A 19,932-nucleotide genomic window follows, 5' to 3' on the forward strand; every position below is an offset into this window, starting at 1 on the left:
AAGTCACTGTTTACAGTCCACTTTTGTCAATTTACATATTAGCATAGTAAAATTTAAAACTTCAACTCTTGGATTACCTCTATCCTTTTGCATAACTACTCTGCATCTAACCAAATTATGATCATGACCTCTAAAAATGTTTAGTTTAATTTATTTATTTATCACAAGTAGGCTTACATTCACACTGCAATGAAGTTACTGTGAAAATCCCCTAGTCGCCACACTCCGGCGCCTGCTCGGGTACACTGAGGGAGAATTTAACACGGCCAATGCATCTAACCAGCACGTCTTTCAGACTGTGGGAGGAAACCGAAGCATCCAGAGGAAACCCACGCAGACACGGAGAGAACGTGCAGACTCCGCACAGACAGTAACCCAATTGAACTGTGAGGCAGCAGTGCTAACCACTGTGCCACCATGCTGCCCCAAAAATGTTCTCCTACTGATACCCTTTCCATCTACTCAGATTCATTTCCTAAAGCTAAAATCAGAATTGTCCCTTCTCTTGTTGAATTTACCATGTGCTGAATATATTTTAAGAATTTTGCACCCTCTGTGCCTTTCATAATTAATTTATCCCAATTAATATTTGGGTAGTACAAGGTAGATAAATCCCCAGGACCTGATGAAGTGTATCCCAGAATATTGTGGGAGGCTAGGGAGGAAATTGCGGGTCCACTAGCCGAGATATATGAATCTTCGATAGTCACGGCTGAGGTGCCTGAAGATTGGAGAGTGGCAAATGTTGTGCCTTTGTTTAAAAAGGGCTGCAGGGAAAAGCCTGGGAACTACAGGCCAGTGAGCCTCACATCTGTGGTGGATAAGTTGTTGGAAGGTATTTTGAGAGACAGGATCGACAGGCATTTAGAGATGCGAGGACTGATTAGGGACAGTCAGCATGGCTTTGTGAATGGAAAATCATATCTCACAAATTTGATTGAGTTTTTTGAAGGGATAACCAAGAAGGTAGATGAGGGCAGTGCAGTTGATGTTGTCTACATGGACTTTAGCAAGGCCTTTGACAAGGTACTGCATGGTAGGTTGTTGCACAAGGTTAAATCTCACAGGATCCAGTGTGAGGTATCTAAATGGATACAAAATTGGCTTCTTGACAGAAACCAGAGGGTGGTTGTAAAGGGTTGTTTTTCAAACCAGCGGTGTGCCTCAGGGATCAGTGCTGGGTCCACTGTTATTTGTCATTTATATTAATGATTTGGATGAGAATATAGGAGGCATGGTTAGTAAGTTTGCAGATGACACCAAGATTGGTGGCATAGTGGACAGTACAGTGAAGAAAGTTATCTCCAGTTGCAACGGGATCTTGATCAATATATTGGCCTTGGAGGGAGTGCAGAGAAGGTTTACCAGGTTGATACCAGAGATGAGGGGTGTTGATTATGAGGAGAGACTGAGCAGATTGGGTTTGTACTCGTTGGAATTTAGAAGGCTGAGGGGGGATCTTATAGAGACCTATAAGATAATGAAGGGGCTAGATAGGGTAGAGGTGGAGAGATTCTTTCCACTTAGAAAGGAAACTAGAACTAGAGGGCACAGCCTCAAAATAAAGGGGGGTCAGTTTAGGACAGAGTTGAGGAGGAACTTCTTCTCTCAGAGGGTGGTGAATCTCTGGAATTCTCTGCCCACTGAAGTGGTGGAGGCTACCTCGTTGAATATGTTTAAATCACGGATAGATGGATTCCTGATCGGTAAGGGAATTAGGGGTTATAGGGATCAGGCGGGTAAGTGGAACTGGTCCACTTCAGATCAGCCATGATCTTATTGAATGGCGGGGCAGGCTCGAGGGGCTAGATGGCCTACTCCTGCTCCTATTTCTTATGTTCTTGTGTAATTGGGCCAGAGGGTTGGCGAATGGCAGATGGAGTTTAATTTAGATAAATGCGAGGTGATGCATTTTGGTAGATTGAACCAGGGCAGGACTTCCTCAGTTAATGGTAGGGCATTGGGGAGAGTTACAGAACAAAGAGATCTAGGGGTACATATTCATAGCTCCTTGAAAGTGGAGTCACAGGTGGACAGAGTGGTGAAGAAGGCATTCGGCATGCTTGGTTTCATCGGTCAGAACATTGAATACAGGAGTTGGGACGTCTTGTTGAAGTTGTACAAGACATTGGTAAGGCCACACTTGGAATACTGTGTGCAGTTCTGGTCACCCTATTATAGAAAGGATATTATTAAACTAGAAAGAGTGCAGAAAAGATTCACTAGAATGCTACCAGGACTTGATGGTTTGAGTTATAAGGAGAGGCTGGATAGACTGGGACTTTTTTCCCTGGAGCGTAGGAGGCTGAGTGGTGATCTTATAGAGGTCTATAAAATAATGAGGGGCACAGATCAGCTAGACAGTCAATATCTTCTCCCAAAGGTAGGGGAGTCTAAAACTAGAGGGCATAGGTTTAAGGAGAGAGGGGAGAGATACAAAAGTGTCCAGAGGGGCAAATTTTTCACACAGAGGATAGTGAGTGTCTGGAACATGATGCCAGAGGTCGTAGTAGAGGCGGGTCCAATTTTGTCTTTTAAAAAGCATTTAGATAGTTACATGGATAAAATGGGTATAGAGGGATATGGGTCAAATGCAGGCAATTGCGATTAGCTTAAGGGTTTAAAAAAAAGGCGGCATGGACAAGTTGAGCCGAAGGGCCTGTTTCCATGCTGTAAACCTCTATGTCTCTATGAGTTGAAATCCATGACTTCTGTTTCCCCATCAACCAACAATTTGAGTATATATTTGGTATTCTATATTCTATCTCCCTCTCACTTTTTGGGGTTCTCCCAGGATCGTGATTGCCCTTCTTTGGTTCTCCAGTTCAACCCAGTGCTTAATTTGGTGATCCTTCTGGAATACCACCCTTCTCATTGTTCATATTGTTTCTTTAATCAATGTAGTGACTTTCCCTTTCTTCCTGTCGAACCACACTGAAGAGGAATGTGGTTCCAAGTCCCATTCTTGAACTTGAGCACATTATCAAGGCTGATAGTGCAGGCAATAGCGAATCAGTAAAATACTGTTAAAGGTGCCATCTATGGACGGAGGTTCTGTCTTGAAGAGCTATTTGGCAAATCAGGATAAAAGCAAAATACTGCGGATGCTGGAATCTGAAACAAAAACAGAAAATACTGGAAAATCTCAGCAAGTCTGACAGCATCTGTGGAGAGAGAATAGAGTAAGAAGTCTAACAACACCAGGTTAAAGTCCAACAGGTTTATTTGGTAGCAAAAGCCACTAGCTTTCGGAACAGCTTTTGCTGCAAATAAACCTGTTGGACTTTAACCTGGTGTTGTTAGACTTCTTATTGTGTTTACCCCAGTCCAACGCCGGCATCTCCACATCAGAGAGAATAGAGCCAATGTTTCAAGTTAGAATGACTCTTTACTGACTGAAAACGTTAGCTGTTCTCTCTCCACAGATGCTGTCAAACCTGCTGAGATTTTTCAGCATTTTCTGTTTTTATTTTGGCCAATCAAATTGGCCGCCAGCTCTCCAGCCCCTCCAGACACAGCACTACGGTGGCCAGAAGAGATACTGTTCTTGAGTCCCAGGACCGCATTTCAGGTAAGCACCAAGGCCCTGGGGAATGGAGGGTAAGAGGTACCCTTTGGAGTCCAGAAGAGGTCTTAGTAGGCGCATGGGTATGCTTCACATCCGAGACCCTGCCCGCCACATTATAAAATGACGTCTGGGTCGGGGCAGGTGGGATCCAGAAGGGAATCCCATCTGCACAATTTTATGTTCTCCCAACCCCGTCTCAGAACTAGCTGCTCATTTTAGCTCCACTCCATCATCGGGTCCATAGTCTTGCAGGTTACAGCACTTATGTGCAGATCCAGATACCTTTCAAAAGAGTTCTGCATTTAAGCATGAACCATCAATTCAAGCAGTGAACTCCAGGCTCTCATCATCCTCTAGGTGAAAACTATTTTCCTCATGTCCCTTCTATTCTTTTTCCCTGAATTATTTCTTTCTTTTACTGCCACTTGTTGAACTTATATCCCATTTTATATTTGAATACTCACCAGCACATGCCAGTAACTGACAACCTCTTAGCTTTTTCATAAAAATATTTCCACAGAGGCAAGACAGTGCCTTCTTGATCCCTAAATTCATCAGAGGGATCTTCAAAATACTTAAAGTCTACATAAATAAAATGAAAATTGAATTCAATTATTATTATATTTAAATAATGCTTCAAAGATAATAGTTTGTCATTAAAAAAATTCAGAATTCTTATTTGTACACAGAATATTCAAAGCCAGGCAACTGAGATAGAACATAGTCTTATGGTCTTATGATCTAACAAATAAAAACGGAGTCCTGAAAATATTTCCTTGTTTTTATTTCTTTAGTGGAGATATTGCATTCCTTGTCAGGAATAAAGGTGGTTTATGCCAGCTACATGATATGGGCTCATAGTGAATTTGCAGTCAATTTATCACTGCATCCAGTCTTCTTTCCACTGAAGTTCACAGATCAATAGCTCAACCTGTTTATGAGATTTGTTTTCTTGTCTTATTGTCAGGTTCAATTGTTTTACCATATAAAACCTTGGGAATAGTTTCCATGTCAATGGAAAATAAAAACTTGCACAGTGTATAACAGACTGCCAATTTACAAAAGCCCACTTCAAATTGCTGGCTTGGACCATTTTCACTCCCAATAAATTCTAAAATAGCTGATAGTGGTAATGCAAATGAAATATACTTGAGAATGATCTGTCATAATTAGAAAAGCTCAGGCAAATGTGCTGATGTTTACTTCCAGGGAAGAGTAACTACTGGCATGGAGCATCAGATGCAACAGGCAACCAAGTGCAAGTTCATCTTTGCCCTCAACAATGGCTGGCATACTCACATTTTAAACAAAATAGAAGAATGCCTTACCTTGGCCAATCAGTGCCCCACAGAGCACTAAAGCTGCTGTTCTGCTCTTGACTAGCAGAGTCATAAAGATGGGCCATGGAGGGAAAATGGAAGGGCACATGGGAGTGCTCAACATGATCCTATTTATATCCCTTCCCTCAGTCAAACACCAAATCCTTCCTCCTGTCCCAATGACCAGGTCTGCCCCTGCATGGGTGAACTCGGGCAGTCTATGGCAGGGTTCACACATGCTTCAAAACACAGAGGATATACACCCTGGGCATCTTAGCCATCGCAGCAGGGGAACGAGCAAGCAGCCTCTACATTTGAAGGATGCAAATTTCTGTTAAATCCCAGTGATTAAGGGAATATTTAATTATATAATACTCAACATAAGGATATCTAGCAGCTAATATTTTAATATAAGGTTTTAGAATAAAATGGGCATTTAAATAATATTTTCAAAATAAATGTAAAGCTAATTCGCCTGCCAATATTAAGTTGTAAAACTCAAGGACTGATTGTGTCAGTAAATTAGCTAAAACATGAAACTCTACAACAATGTAACTTGAATTTGGTACAGTTATGAAATCATGAATTGTTTAAAGGAACAAATAATATAATTTTGCATTTGAGAACAAGGAGTCCAACCTGGGAATTCTGCCAGATGACTGGGCCTTCATCCAGCAGAGAAACCAGTTTTGGCTGCCCCACAAAATGCTGAGTAAGTTAAAATTATAGTTTTGTATTGCTAAGCAACCAGGAAGCCATTTTATTTGAAGAGTATGCTTCCGACAGTTGAATGAACAAATGGCAAACTACTATTTAAGGTGTCAGATTGTAATTTGATTTAAGAATGTTGTCATGAATAGATTGAGAAGTCGAATATTAAATGAGATCATGTTAAGTTAATTGCTGGGTTATACCTAAGATAACCAAATTGTATAATTGCTCAAGTTTCTGGCATGAAAAAGGAGATCTGCAGAGGCAACTCAAAGTGTTGTCGCATCACCGGATCCCCCTTCGGCCAAAGTATTTTGTTTGTCTATTGTACGTTTTCTGCTCATTGAATTTTTTTGTGTGTTTATAACAAAACGAGTTCTGAAAATAAATTCATTACGCTTTAAAACTGAGCTTCATTTACCTTTGCAAGATTTATTAATCAGAATTACTTTTTAGAACTTCTAAAATAATCCAGCCACCAAAAAAGAATTCCCCACTACACCCAGGATGTAAAATAGAAATTTAACCTAAAAAGTCCTATTTCAACTTCGAGTCAAAGAATTATTATGACACAGAAGAAGGTTATTTCGCCTGCTGAGCACTAAAGCAGATTCTCGATAGAGCAATCCAGTCAGTTACATTCCATTGCTCGATCACCATAGGCCCATAAATTCCATTCAATTTCCTTTCAAAGTCATTGGACAAAATTTTCCCATAATTGATCAAAGTGTCAGACTCTGACTGAAAATCTGCGTACATCTCTCCAGATGCACAGCTGAGTTTTCAGAGCAGATCTTGAGTTACTGTGGCAAAAAACAAATCTGGGGACGTGGTTTTGCTCTCTGGCAAGGTCGGTTCCACAGAGATTGAGGCGCCATCTTTAAAGGGCACCCAATCAGCTCTGGCAATATACTTCCTCCACTTCTGGTACATGGAGAATCCATCCACAATCATCGTGGTGACCCCTGCTCCCCCAGCACAAAGGTATCGAGGGCTCTCCTCAAACCCCTCCACCACAAATGTATTGGGGGCACTCCCCTCCTCTCTGCCCACCACTATTGTATCAGGGGCTCTCTTTGAATAAAAACATTTTTTCGGATTAAACGAAGGTAACAATAATTTATCCTTAATTTTAATCTTTTCTAAATTTAAAATTTCCAGGTTACCTTGTAGAATGTCATCAAAGGAGTTCTGGTTCACCATTCGTTCCACTATTTTGGCAACTTTACTAACCCTTGAAATATCATCACCCTGGAATGATTAAACATTCATAAATAAATTCAATAATAAATAGTGATCAGAAGGAGTGTTATAATTATTTAACACAATTATCAATAATTAGCAAATTTCAATGCACCCTGTTCCAATGCACATTATTTTAAATTACTAGGAAATAGAAAAATGTAACAAAGACAAGCAAAACATAAAGTTGAAGGGGATGACTTTTATGATTAAGACGACTTTTATGCCTAATATCATGGACATTTTTACGCGTTTATATCGAATTTATGTTGCCCGGTAATGAATGATGGGAATGATGTCAGCAGCTCACAGCAATGCGATGACTCATGGAGAGGCTCCTTGCACCTCCTAATCACTTCAGATAGTCTTAATCACTTTAGACTCCAGACAGGGAAACATAGACAATAGCTCAACTGATTAGATTATGCAAGAATTCAAATCACAAAGGGAACCCTCCAGAAAGAGATCAGCCCAGGGGAAATAGGATCACTTTACCATTAGCCACAGATCAACTCCACCTATCTATAATGGCTTTTCAATACTTTGCTATTGTGTCACTGCTTTGTGTTATTTGTTTTAGTAGGTACTGATCACGTAACTTGTAGTAAATGACAATAACCCACGTGGGTCCCATTCATGCTATCAGCAACCGCTTTGAATGAGCCCATTACCATACGTTTGGTGCGAAGTTCAAAACCCTATAAATTGTAAAGCGCACAATGGCCAAACGAAGCAGTTGGCGAGCAGCTGTCTTCCCCCAGGCCTGTGGTTTTGTTATTTTGGACAGGGAAATAAATTTGTGTTGCCTTTTGTACTGTGCTCATGTCTGCTTATCTTTTATGCTGGTAGGAAGCAAAAACTTCCCCTTACAAAAGAAAGTATTGAATATGTTTCCATTATCTGTAAGTGAATAAAACTTCATACATATATTCTAAGTTAATAATTATATGCATTCATTACATATTTGACTGAAAATATAAGAAAAGGCCATTTGAATTTTAACATCTCAAAAGATGACAAATACATATTTTTAAAATGTTATACATACATTGGTTGCATTAAAGATAGTGTACCAACTGGGTGTGTTTTTCCGTGCAACCTGACACATGTTTCGCGGCGACGGTAGTAGCCAGCCATTGGGTGACAGCGGGATATTCTGGTCCTGTCATTGCCAACAGGGTTTCTCATTGAATGCACCCCTTGCTGCCTGGAAACCCGCGGCGGGGGTGCACCATCAGTGGGACTGGAAGATCCCACCAGCATGAACGGTCGGAAAATCCCAGCCATTGTACGTTATGTATTATAATTTAACAAATATAATGCACATTCTGTTCCTAAAAGAATTATCTACAAGTGAATATTTTACATAGTTGCAAACCAAATTTTTTTGCAGTGAGTCAAGAACATGTTTACCAGATGAGTTGTGAATAATAAACCCACTTGAAATGTTGCATTTCAATGTGTATTTCTTTTGACCTTATTTCTAAGGTACAAATGAGAATAATCTTTTGTATTCATTTTGTGAGGGATGTCAATAAGGCAAAATGGGAGGTGCAGTAGCGTTTTGCTTTCGCAATCTCATGATATAACACTGGCACGCATAGCTTGACTTGAAAATCATCAGGCATACAATGATTAAAGTGCACCAACATATGGATATGTTTTACCATTGCATGCAGAGGTAGCGCCACTTTAGGGATGCTTTATAGATGATACTGGGAGCCAAATCATCTGTGATATAAAGACTTTCAAACAAATTTTGACAATGCTGACTATGCATTCACTTGCTAGATTATGGGGAATATATTCCAGGAGCTGTTGCTTGAGCTGAGTATCGAGGCTTTCTTCCAAATATAGTAGCTTTGGTTTGCTTATCTTGGGACTATGACTATTACTTTGACCATAGCAATGCAAAAGTCTACATGCAAATGATACGTGGTCGTAAGGCAAATCTGACTCGCATGCATGCTATATTTGGGCTGGGGTTTTCTAGTCCTCTCCTGTTACATGGAGGTAGCTCACCATTGGTCACTGGTGATATCTTCCGGTCCTGCTGAATTCAATGGCCACTTGCATTGTTTGCTGGTCGCACCGACGGGGAATCCGCCACAAAAACAGCATGATTCTCTCACGTTTTCACCTTCGAAGGTTTTTGTTAAGATTGCCCCCTTCGTCTCTGTTCTCTTAACTTTAGTCTTCCTAAGACATTCTCTCTGTCCCAATTCCCTGGTTATTTAGACTGTATCTAGGTCTTTGGCAAGTCTGCCTCTCTGCAGCTCCCTTTTCCTGTCCAGTGAAAGACATACCTGGGCAGTGCCAACCGAGCAATGCCAACCTGTGCCGAGCTGGCAGTGACAGCACGCACTCGGGGGCAGTTCCAGATGCAGGCACACTGGGGAGCCCAATGGGGGAGGGGGGGGAGGGGGGGCTCCCATTGTGAATGATACGTGAAGAGAGTGCTAGGACCTTTGAAAGGTGGACATGGCAATGATGGGGGGACCTGGTATTGAGTGGAGGGAACCTGGCGATGAAGAAGGTTGTGGGGGGTGGGGTGAGGATGCCCCGATAATTGTGCCATGAGGAGCAGGAGAGCCCCTGACAATCGTGCTGTGGTGGGATGTGGATGGAGAGCCTCCGATACCTTTGTGGTGAGGGGTGGCTGGGGGGATTTTCATCTCACTTCTGAGCAGGCGCCCTTTAAAGATGGCACTGTGATCTCTGTGTGATCTCTCTTATGTCGTCAGGCCAGACTGACGACATAAACCACATCCTCCCAATTCTTTTTGTCAGAGTGGCTCAAGAGCTGGTCTGAAAACTCTGCAGTGTGTCTGGAGAGATACACACCAGTTTTCAGTCAGGGCCTGACACTCTCAAACGTTATGAGAAAATTCTGGCCACTGTTGGAATTGAAACCAATGTCCAGACACGCAAACGTATTCGTCCAGCATGAATCTAATATCGGCTTTCCAGGCACAGAACTTTAAATTAAACACACTTAAAATTATATCTTATTTCTAATATTTACCGATACAAACATAAATCCCTTAAAACTACCTTTGTTTTCCTAAAACTTCCATATTATTGAAGATAGATATGATTAGTTGGGTTGCCAGCGTGACATTATCGCACTGAATGTTACATCAGTCTGGGGTTTGGGGATGTGGTTTGGAATGGGAGGGGCAAAGCACACCCTATTTGCAAACATAAAGTCCAGCCCTGTGATTCTATGAGGGAAAAAGCTTCCCTACTGCCAACATTGAACTGACTGGCCTGTAATTGCCAGGTTAATTCTTCTCCCATTTTTGGAACAACATTTGCATTCCTTCAATTCTCTGACACCAACATTATGACTAAGGATTGCAAGAATCATAGAATCCGTACAGTGCAGAAGGAGGCCATTCGGTCCATCGAGTCTGCACCAACCACAATCCCACCCAGGCCTGACCTCGCTAACCCCATGTATTTACCCTCACTAGTCTCCCTGATACTAAGGGGCAATTTAGCATGGTCGATCAACCTAACCCGCACATCTTTGGACTGTGGGAGGAAACTGGAGCACCCGGGGGAAACCCACGCAGACACGGGGAGAATGTGCAAACTCTACACCAACAGTGGCCCAAGCTGGGAATTGAACCCGGTCCCTGGCACTGTGAGGCAGCAGTGCTAACCACTGTGCTACCATGTCGCCCCACGGTGATTGTGACCAGAACCATCACAATTTCTACTCTTACTTCCCTCAGAATTCTCAAATACATGCAAAGTTTTAAAATCTCATTGGTTAAGAAGATATACTGTTTGCCCAGTTTTTTACTTAGATTCCAGATGTCTTGTTGCCCCAGCTACACCCTTATCCGCTCGTACTTTTTGCAACAATATGAGCAAAATTTTTAAATCCCAAGTATGCTTGAACAAATCTTACTAACAGGAAGATACAGGAAATTTTGCTTGGTTGCAAATGGGAGGAATAAAGCGGCAAATGCACCAACCTAGTTTCAATCTTAGTGGCAAAGGAGTCCATCAGCTCCTTGTAGTTGTGGAGGTATACATGGGGCAGGGAACAGAAATTAAAGTCAATGATTAATAATAGAAAAATAACAAATCCGTGATTACTTTTGCTTTCCAGCTGATTTTTGAATATTGCACCACAGCTTATGGACAGCATTGATTAGGATTTTGGAATGACAGAACACTTACCATGCTTTCAACAGCTGAAAACTTTTTCTTAGATCCTTCATCTTTTTTCGTAGTATGTGGTTTTGGTTTCTCTTTCTTGACCATTTGTTTTGCTAATACTTCTTCGTAGGCATCAAAGATTTCCCACTAAGAATAATAAAATATAAGTCAATTATTCAGAATATTAATGTTATTGGCATCTTAGAAGCATTGTTGACAGCAGAGAATGTCTAAAAGTGTAGTTTGAAAGGTATAAAATATTTCATAAAGTCAGGTCTATCAGCCATCAAAAGATAGGACATAGTCATAGATCAGGACACCATTTAAATAAAATGGATAGAAACAGATAATGACAAAAACAGCAAATCATTAATTGCCATATGCTATATCCAGCAACATAAGGTGAACAGAATGACAGGGAGCAGGGGATTTCAGCAGTTGGGCAATCAGAAACCACTTGAAAGGAGGGGGAAGAATATAAAGAAACACACAAAGGCATTCATGGATTGATGCCCCACACAGATTATGAGAGGTCACTATAGGAATCATGTTGGATTTAGTAGTTTCCAATTCACCATAGTGAAGTGAGCATTGCAGAGAACTTTGGATCTCAAGATCATATTGGCAGATTTGATATCATTATCTGGTTGTGGTACTTCAATGTTCATCACCAAAAGTGGCTCATTAGCACATCCACTGACTAAACTGGCTATTTTCAGTATGAAATATCTGTCAATATGACCAGATGGTAAGAGAACCCATAAGGGGGACTAAAATATCTGACTTCATCGTCATTGATCTATCTATCACAGATGCATCTTCCAATGACACTACTGGAAGGAGAGTGATCATCTTACAGCATTTGTGGAGAAAAGATTATATCTTCACATTGATGATGCCCTCCATTGTGTTGTGTGACATACCATCATGCTAAATGAATCAAATCAGTTCAACATTTAAATTAAAATGGATAGCAACAGATAATAATAATGACGGCAAATCATTAATTGCTAAGTGCTATATCCAGCAACATAAGGTGAACAGAATGACAGGGGAGCAGGGGATTTCAGCAGTTGATAGAATCAGAACAAATCCAGCACTCAAACTGAGCATCCACGAGGTGCTGTGGACTAGCAACAGAATTGTATTCAACCACAATCTGCAACTTCATGGCTCGCATATCCCTTACTAGAAAACCAAAGAGCCAAATCTGGTTCAATGAGGAGTGTAGGAGAGCATGCCAGGAGCAGCACGAGGGATACCTGAAATTAAGGTGCCAACCTGGTAAAGCACAGGACTACATGCATACTAAACATCAGAAGCTGCATACAATGGTCAGAGCTCAGTGATCTCATAACCAACGGTCACATCAAAACTCTCTCGCCTTGCCACATCTAGTTGTGAAAGATGGTAGACAGTTAAACAACTAGCTGGAGGAGGAGGCTTCGTAAAAGATCTACACCCTCAATGATGAGGGAGCCCAGCATATGCCAATACAACAGACCAGGCTGAAACATTTCCAATTATCTTCGGCCACATGTGTTGTGCAGATTGATGCCAATTTTCAACTAATAGATTTCATTCAAATGATCAAAAACAGCTGAAGGCAGAACTGGAAACGCTATGGGCCCTGACAACATCCCAAGTATAATAATGAAGACAGGAGCTCCTGAAAAAGCTGCATATTTAGCTAACTGCTTCATTACAGCTACAACACTGGCATCTACCAGACAATGTGGAAAATTGTCCAGTTATGTTCTTTCCATAAAAAGCAAGAAAAATCCAATCCAACCAAATACCGCCACACTTGTCTACTCTCAGTCATCAGCAGTGGTGGACTTTGACAGTGCTATCAAGTAGGTCTCCCTGATGCTCAGTTTGGATTCTGCCAGGTTCACTCAACTCCAGACTTCATTACAGCCTTGATCCAAACACTATGATGGACAGACCCTAATTGAAAAGAGAAAGTAAAATTGTCTCCAATCTAGGGTCCTAAATAAGTGGCTGCAGAGATAGTTGCACTGGTTGTAATTTTCAAACTTCCCTAGATTCTGGAGAGGCCCCAGAGGACTGGAAAACTATAAATTAAACACCGTGATTCAAGATAAGAGGAAAACAGAAAGCAGAAAACTTTCAGTTAATCGAACATCTGTCACAGGGAAAATGCAGAATCCATTATTAATAATGCAATGTCAGGACATTTAGATCATCATAATATAAGCAGGCAGAGCCGACATAAATTTTTAGAGTTAGAACATAGAGCATAGAAAAAATACAGCACAAACAGGCCCTTCGGCCCACAAGTTGCGCCGGTCATGTCCCTACCTATCTAGGCTTATAAATAGACTTACCTATAACCCTCAATCCTATTAAGTCCCATGTACTCATCTCTTAAAAGACCCCATCGAGTTTGCCTCCAACACCACTGACGGCAGCCGATTCCACTCACCCACTACCCTCTGAGTGAAAAACTTACCCCTGACATCTCCTCTGTACCTACTCCCCAGCACCTTAAACCTGTGTCCTCTCGTAGCAGCCATTTCAGCCCTGGGAAAAAGCCTCCAAGAGTCCACCCGATCTATACCTCTCAACATCTTGTACACCTCTATCAGGTCACCTCTCATCCTTCGTCTCTCCAAGGAGAAAAGACCGAGCTCCCTCAACCTAACCTCATAAGGCATGCCAACTAATCCAGGCAACATCCTTGTAAATCTTCTCTGCACCCTTTCAATCATTTCCACATCCCTCCTGTAATGAGGTGACCAGAACTGAGCACAGTACTCCAAGTGGGGTCTGACGAGGGTCTTATAAAGCTGCATCATTATCTCCCGACTCCTAAACTCAATCCCTCGATTGATGAAGGCCAGCACACCATACGCCTTCTTAACCACCTCCTCTACCTGCGAGGCCGATTTAAGAGTCCTCTGGACCCGGACACCAAGGTCCTTTTGATCTTCTACACTGCTAAGAGTCTTACCCTTGATATTATATTCCTTCATCCGATTTAACCTGCCAAAATGGACGACTACACATTTATCTGGGTTGAAGTCCATCTGCCACTTCTCCGCCCAGTCTTGCATCCTATCTATGTCACGCTGCAGCTTCTGACATCCCTCCAACCTATCCACAACACCACCAACCTTCGTGTCGTCGGCAAACTTACCAACCCATCCCTCCACTTCCTCATCCAGGTCATTTATGAAAATGACAAACAGCAAGGGTCCCAGAACAGATCCCAGGGACACTCCACTGGTGACCGACCTCCATTCAGAAAAATACCCATCTACAACCACTTTCTGCCTTCTGCAGGCAAGCCAGTTCTGAATCCACAAGACAACAGCCCCTTGGATCCCATGCCATCTCACTTTCTCGAGAAGTCTTGCATGGGGGACCTTATCGAACGCCTTGCTGAAGTCCATGTAAACCACATCTACCGCTTTTACTTCGTCAATGTGTTTAGTCACATTTTCAAAGAACTCCACCAGGCTCATAAGGCACGATTTACCTTTGACAAAGCCGTGCTGACTACTTTTGAGCATACTAAACTTCTCTAAATGTTCATAAATCCTGTCCCTCAGGATCTTCTCCATCAACTTACCAACCACTGAGGAGGTTAGACTCACCGGTCGGTAATTTCCTGGGCTATCCCTATTCCCTTTCTTGAATATAGGAACCACATCCGCAATCCTCCAATCCTCCGGAACCTCTCCCATCTCCATCGACGACGCAAAGATCATTGCCAGAGGCTCTGCAATCTCTTCCCTCGCCTCCCACAGTAACCTGGGGTACATCCCATCCGGTCCCGGCGACTTATCTATCTTGATGCTATTCAAAATTTCCAACACATCCTCTTTCTTAATGTCCACATACTCAATCTTTTCAGTCCTCCTCAATCCTGTAGTACAACCACCCAGGTCTTTTTCCACCGTGTTTTACCGAGGTAAAATATTCATTAAGCACCTCTGCTATTTCTTCCGGTTCTGTACAGACTTTCTCACCTTCACCTTTTATAGGTCCTATTCCTTCACATCTCATCCTTTTACTCTTCACATATTTATAGAATGCCTTAGGGTTCTCCTTAATCTTACCTGCAAAGGCCTTCTCGTGACCTCTTCTGGCTCTCCTAATTTCTTTCTTAAGTCCCTTCCTACAAACCGTATACTCATCTAGATCCCTATCATCGCCTAGCTCTCTGAACCTTTTGTACGCTTTCCTTTTCTTTTTGACTAGGTTCAGCGCAGCTTTCGTGCACCACGGTTCCCATAACCTACCAACACCTCCCTGTCTCATCGGAACGTTGTCATGCAGAACTCCAGACAAACATTCCTTGAAAATCTGCCACCTTACTTCGGTACTTTTCCTCGAGAATGCCTCCTTCAAATTTACGCCTCTAATCTCCTGCCTGATGGCTTCATACTTCCCCTTACTCCAGATAAACACTTTCCTAGCTTGCCTGATCCTATCTCTTTCCAATGCTAGCGTAAAGGAGATAGAGTTATGATCACTATCCCCAAGATGCTCCCCCACTGAGAGATCCGACACCTGTCCAGGCTCATTTGCCAGTACCAGATCGAGTACAGCCTCTCCTCTTGTAGGCTTATCCACATGCTGTGTCAGGAAACCTTCCTGAACACACCTAACAAACTCCTCCCTATCCAACCCCCTTATCCTAGGGATATTCCAATCGATGTTTGGGAAATTAAAGTCTCTCATCATGACAACCCTGTTATTACTACATCTCTCCAGGATCTGTTTCCCTATCTGCTCCTCAACATCCCTGTTACTATTGGGCAGGCTGTAGAAAACACCCAGCAAAGTTATCGACCCCTTCCTACTCCGAACTTCCACCCACAGAGACTCCGTAGACAATCCCTCCACGGCTTCCACCTTCTCTACAGCTGTGACACTATCCCTGATCAGCAGTGCCACTCCCTCCCCCTCTTTTGCCTCCCTCTCTGTCCTTTCTGAAACCCGGCACCTGAAGTATCCAGTCCTGTCCCTGTCCCCAAGTCTCCGTAATGGCCACCACATCACACTTCCAAGCATTGATCCACACTCTAAGCTCAACCACTTTATTCACTACACTCCTGGCATTAAAATAGACACATCTCAAACCTTTGGTCTGAGCTCTCCCCTTCTCCATCACCTGTCTATTCTCCCTCTTACACTGTCTACAATCCTTCTCTATTTGCGGGCTAACCTCCTCGCTCTCAGTCCCCTCATCACGATTCCCTCCCCCCAGTTCTTTGAAGATGTAGCAAGCAGGGTGCATAAAGGGAAATCAGTAGATGTAGAATATTTGGATTTCCAAAAGGCATTCAGTAAGGTGCCACGGATGGCACAGTAGCACAGTGGTTAGCACTGCTGCCTCAGTGCCAGCAATCTGGGTTCGATTCCCGGCTTGTGTCACTGTCTGTATGGTGGAGTGCAAGGTGAGGCCGGGGACAGGGGGTTGCTATGTGAAGGAGGGCTGTGCAATGAGGTGGGATAAGAGCTCATGACCACAGACAGAGGAGCAAAAAGGTGGATGAAGAAGATGAACAATGGAAGCAGAGGCAAGACCAAAGGGAGAGAAACTCGACCCCAAAAAGGCTGAATGAAACACAAACAAGAAGGTCAAAGTGGTAGCACATGTATTACTGGAAGGAGATGTATGCAAACTGCAGATTATGGTGTGGTGCATTAGGGATGCTTTGCATGAACACTAAACAGTTCAGGGCTGCAATGGTTTGTGAAGGTGACTATTGTCCACAGCCTTCTTTGGAAACGGGAATTATCTAAAGGCCCCTGTTAAAGTTTAGGGCTGGCAGACAGAAGTCAGAGAATGCAGACATTCCTGCTGCGAAATGGAAAGGAGTCATAGACGGTAGGCAGCCCAGGAGCTATGCAGACCTCACAGTCTGAAGTCAGAGATAGCAGACAGTGCAAAAGAGCAGCAGGCATGCAGCAGGAGCAATCATTGGAAGCATGGTGTACCCCAGCTTCAGGGAGAAGCAAAGGCTGTGTGCTCCAAAGAAAAAATGCATAATTTGGTATACCGGGCTGTTCTACGGTCAATGTTCCTGGGTGTGGCCAGCTCTGTACTGGGCTGCCAAGGGTATGGTCACAGGGACATCTGCAGTCTTTATGTTACACATGGGGGTATGTGAAGCTGGCATGGGGAGGAGGAACCCCTCTAAGTCATGATGCGCATGGCCTCCAGGTGAAGTGGATACAGGTTCACGTTTGGCATGGGTGCCTTTCAGTTGATGAGCTTGGGGAGGAAGCAGCACTATATCTACCACCACAATGACAGGGTTCAGTATTAGCCGAGAAGGCCAGAGAACAATAGGTGACATCTCTACCTGCACATCGTGAGGGTCCAGGTAAACAGGAGGCACATGGACAGTGAGGGAGGGAGCATCAAGCTCCATTCCGAACTACAGGTATAAGACCACCACATTGACATAAAGGTAAAATGGTGTCTTCCAAAATCAAAAGGAAGATCAGTTCTGTCTGGGAGGAACTCGTCGAGCGGGCTGAATGGACTGAATGTCCTGCTTGTAATCATAATTATTATGATCTTGTAAGAGCAGGTCAGAAGCAGGGAATTCTACAGCAAATAACTCACTTCCTGACCCTCCAAAGCCTGTCCACCATCTGCAAGGTACAAATCAGGAGTATGATTTAACACACTCCACTCATCTGAATGAGTGCAGGCGCAACAATACTCAAGGAGCTCAACGGGGGAGCAGTGTATGAAAGGTTATAGTGGGTAGGCTGGAATGTGGAGAAATCAGATCAGCCATGATCTTATTGAATGGCGGAGCAGACTCAAGGGACAGGGTGGCTTACACCTACCCCTAATTTGTATGCTTGCAAAGACAATTAAGGAAAGGCAATGATACTCACATCTCAAGGGCATTTTTTTTAAAGATCAAGTACAGCAATGTGCTTATACAGGGATTTGAAAAATCTAACCTTTGAACCATGAGAAATGTCTTAATATTAATCAGAAATACATAAATAACAGAAGTAGAAGTAAATACATTCAGTTATTGCATGGCATGAAGGAATTGATTCTGCCTTGAAAAGCACAGCAAGACCTAGACTGCAGTAAGCAATTGGCTACAAGACTAAGCAAAAATACTTTAAAAGATGTAAGGAAATATTGGCCAGGATTATACGGCGTGTCTACCCCCAACAGATGTGGCGGGCTATTTAAGTTGCCATTCACTTCAACAAGATCACAATATCCCACTAGGTGGGATGGGTTGTAAAATCCTGGCCATTAAGTAAGAAGAAATGGAGTCCCAACAAACGATAATTGAAGATTGTTAAACAAATCAGAATAATTAGGATAGAAATGAAGATATGTCTCAATGAAGCAAGAAGGATCCCAAAACGTTTTACCGATTTTTGAACATGGTATCTTACCGATGGTGACAGAAAAACCAAATAAAATAGACAATAAAATTAATGTTGTCATCATATATTCATGCGTTGAAACAGCCTACACATTAGACAGCAGCCATCATTGAAGGATATATTTTCCACATAGTAAAAATGCTGTCCAAATCTTCTCTCAATGATATTTATGAGTATTTGCACAACATTTATCATTGAGAACCTATGGAAAAAATATACATGCGCATTATCACCTGATTAGCTGTAGAGGAAAAACTTGCTCTTGGAGGTGGTTCTGTTTGGCATCCATTTTCCTGTGGGAACAATAGCATGGTTACATCAAACAGTCTGTCATTATTGATCGTGGATTATTCTCTGACAGATAATTATGTTTTGTTATTTTCTGCCTTATTTGGTACACAGGTGACTTGATCTATTTATAATTAGGTCTCATCATTATCCTATTGGAAAGCTGGAAGCAGCAAATGGATGGAGACTGCAGCTTAGCAACTGCAGGCCATTGCAGTATTATGTAGCCAAGAGAATGACCCAGATGGCAGAAAGGCAGGTTCAGTTTTGATTGTGGAGTTGGCTGTGCTATATCTTTAAGGTTGGCCATGTGCTGTGTCCCCGAGATCTCCTGAACAGTACATCCTGCTATGCCATAATACCCTCAGCAGTTATGTCTTTGTTAGTTGTGGCTTAGTGATAGCACTCTCATCTCTGAGTCAGAAGCTCATGGGTTTAAATCCAAGTCCAGAGGCTTGAGCATATAGATTGGACATTTCAGTGTAACACCAAGAGAGTGCAGCACTGTCTACTGAATGGAATATTAAACCAATTTTTCTTTACCCATCTGGACTTCAGCATGAAACCTCTGCCCAACACCATGATCCACCAATGTTCAGGCTTCGTTTCCTGGGGTGGAGAACATTATATAATCATTGGTCAAGCTCCTGCTGGTGTCAGAAAAATCCAAGTGGTGCTAATAGTAGGATCATGTCACAGCAGCAGAAGAGGCTGGACAACATTTTAAAGAGGCCAACCGCCCCTCCCCCACCACCCACCCTCCCCTAAACTGGAAGTAGTTATGGATTAAGTTTCAGTTGAAATTGAGACCTTCAACTGCTAATCAGAGAAACGTTGTGGTAGAAGAGGTGCTGTAGCTGTACTGGAATAGCTTGGCTCGGAGTGCATCAGGTTCTGGAATACAAATCCTCGGTACTATTGCCAGAATATTGTCAGGGCCCATAGCTTTTGCAGTATCCAGTGTCTTCAGCCATTTCTTGATATGGGCAGCATGGTGGGCGGCAATGGTTTGCAGTACTGCCACACAGTGCCAGGTTCCCAGGTTCGATTCCTGGCTTGAGTCACTGTCTGTGCGGAGTCTACACGTTCTTTCTGTGTCTGCGTGGATTTCCTCTGGGTGCTCCGGTTTCCAAAAGATGTGCTTTGGCCGTGCTAAATTCTCCCTCAGTGTACCTGAATAGGTGCCGGAGTATGGCAACTGGGGGATTTTCACAGTAACTTCAT

General features: G+C 42.7%; 1 protein-coding gene across 1 annotated transcript in view; it reads right to left on the bottom strand.

The window, feature by feature from the left end:
• The window catches only part of dnai1.2 (dynein, axonemal, intermediate chain 1, paralog 2), a 208,152-nt gene that overhangs the window by 154,193 nt on the left and 34,027 nt on the right, over window positions 1-19,932 (bottom strand). The window contains exons 7-10 of the mRNA XM_078242014.1: window positions 18,654-18,713; window positions 11,035-11,160; window positions 6,765-6,849; window positions 4,033-4,150 (exon numbers count right to left, since the gene is read on the bottom strand). Of these exons, the coding sequence (XP_078098140.1) occupies window positions 4,033-4,150; window positions 6,765-6,849; window positions 11,035-11,160; window positions 18,654-18,713 (389 nt within the window). The remainder of the gene's footprint in view (window positions 1-4,032; window positions 4,151-6,764; window positions 6,850-11,034; window positions 11,161-18,653; window positions 18,714-19,932) is intronic.

Source organism: Mustelus asterias, chromosome 1 (genome assembly GCF_964213995.1).
Source record: "Mustelus asterias chromosome 1, sMusAst1.hap1.1, whole genome shotgun sequence".
NCBI classification, from domain to species: domain Eukaryota; kingdom Metazoa; phylum Chordata; class Chondrichthyes; order Carcharhiniformes; family Triakidae; genus Mustelus; species Mustelus asterias.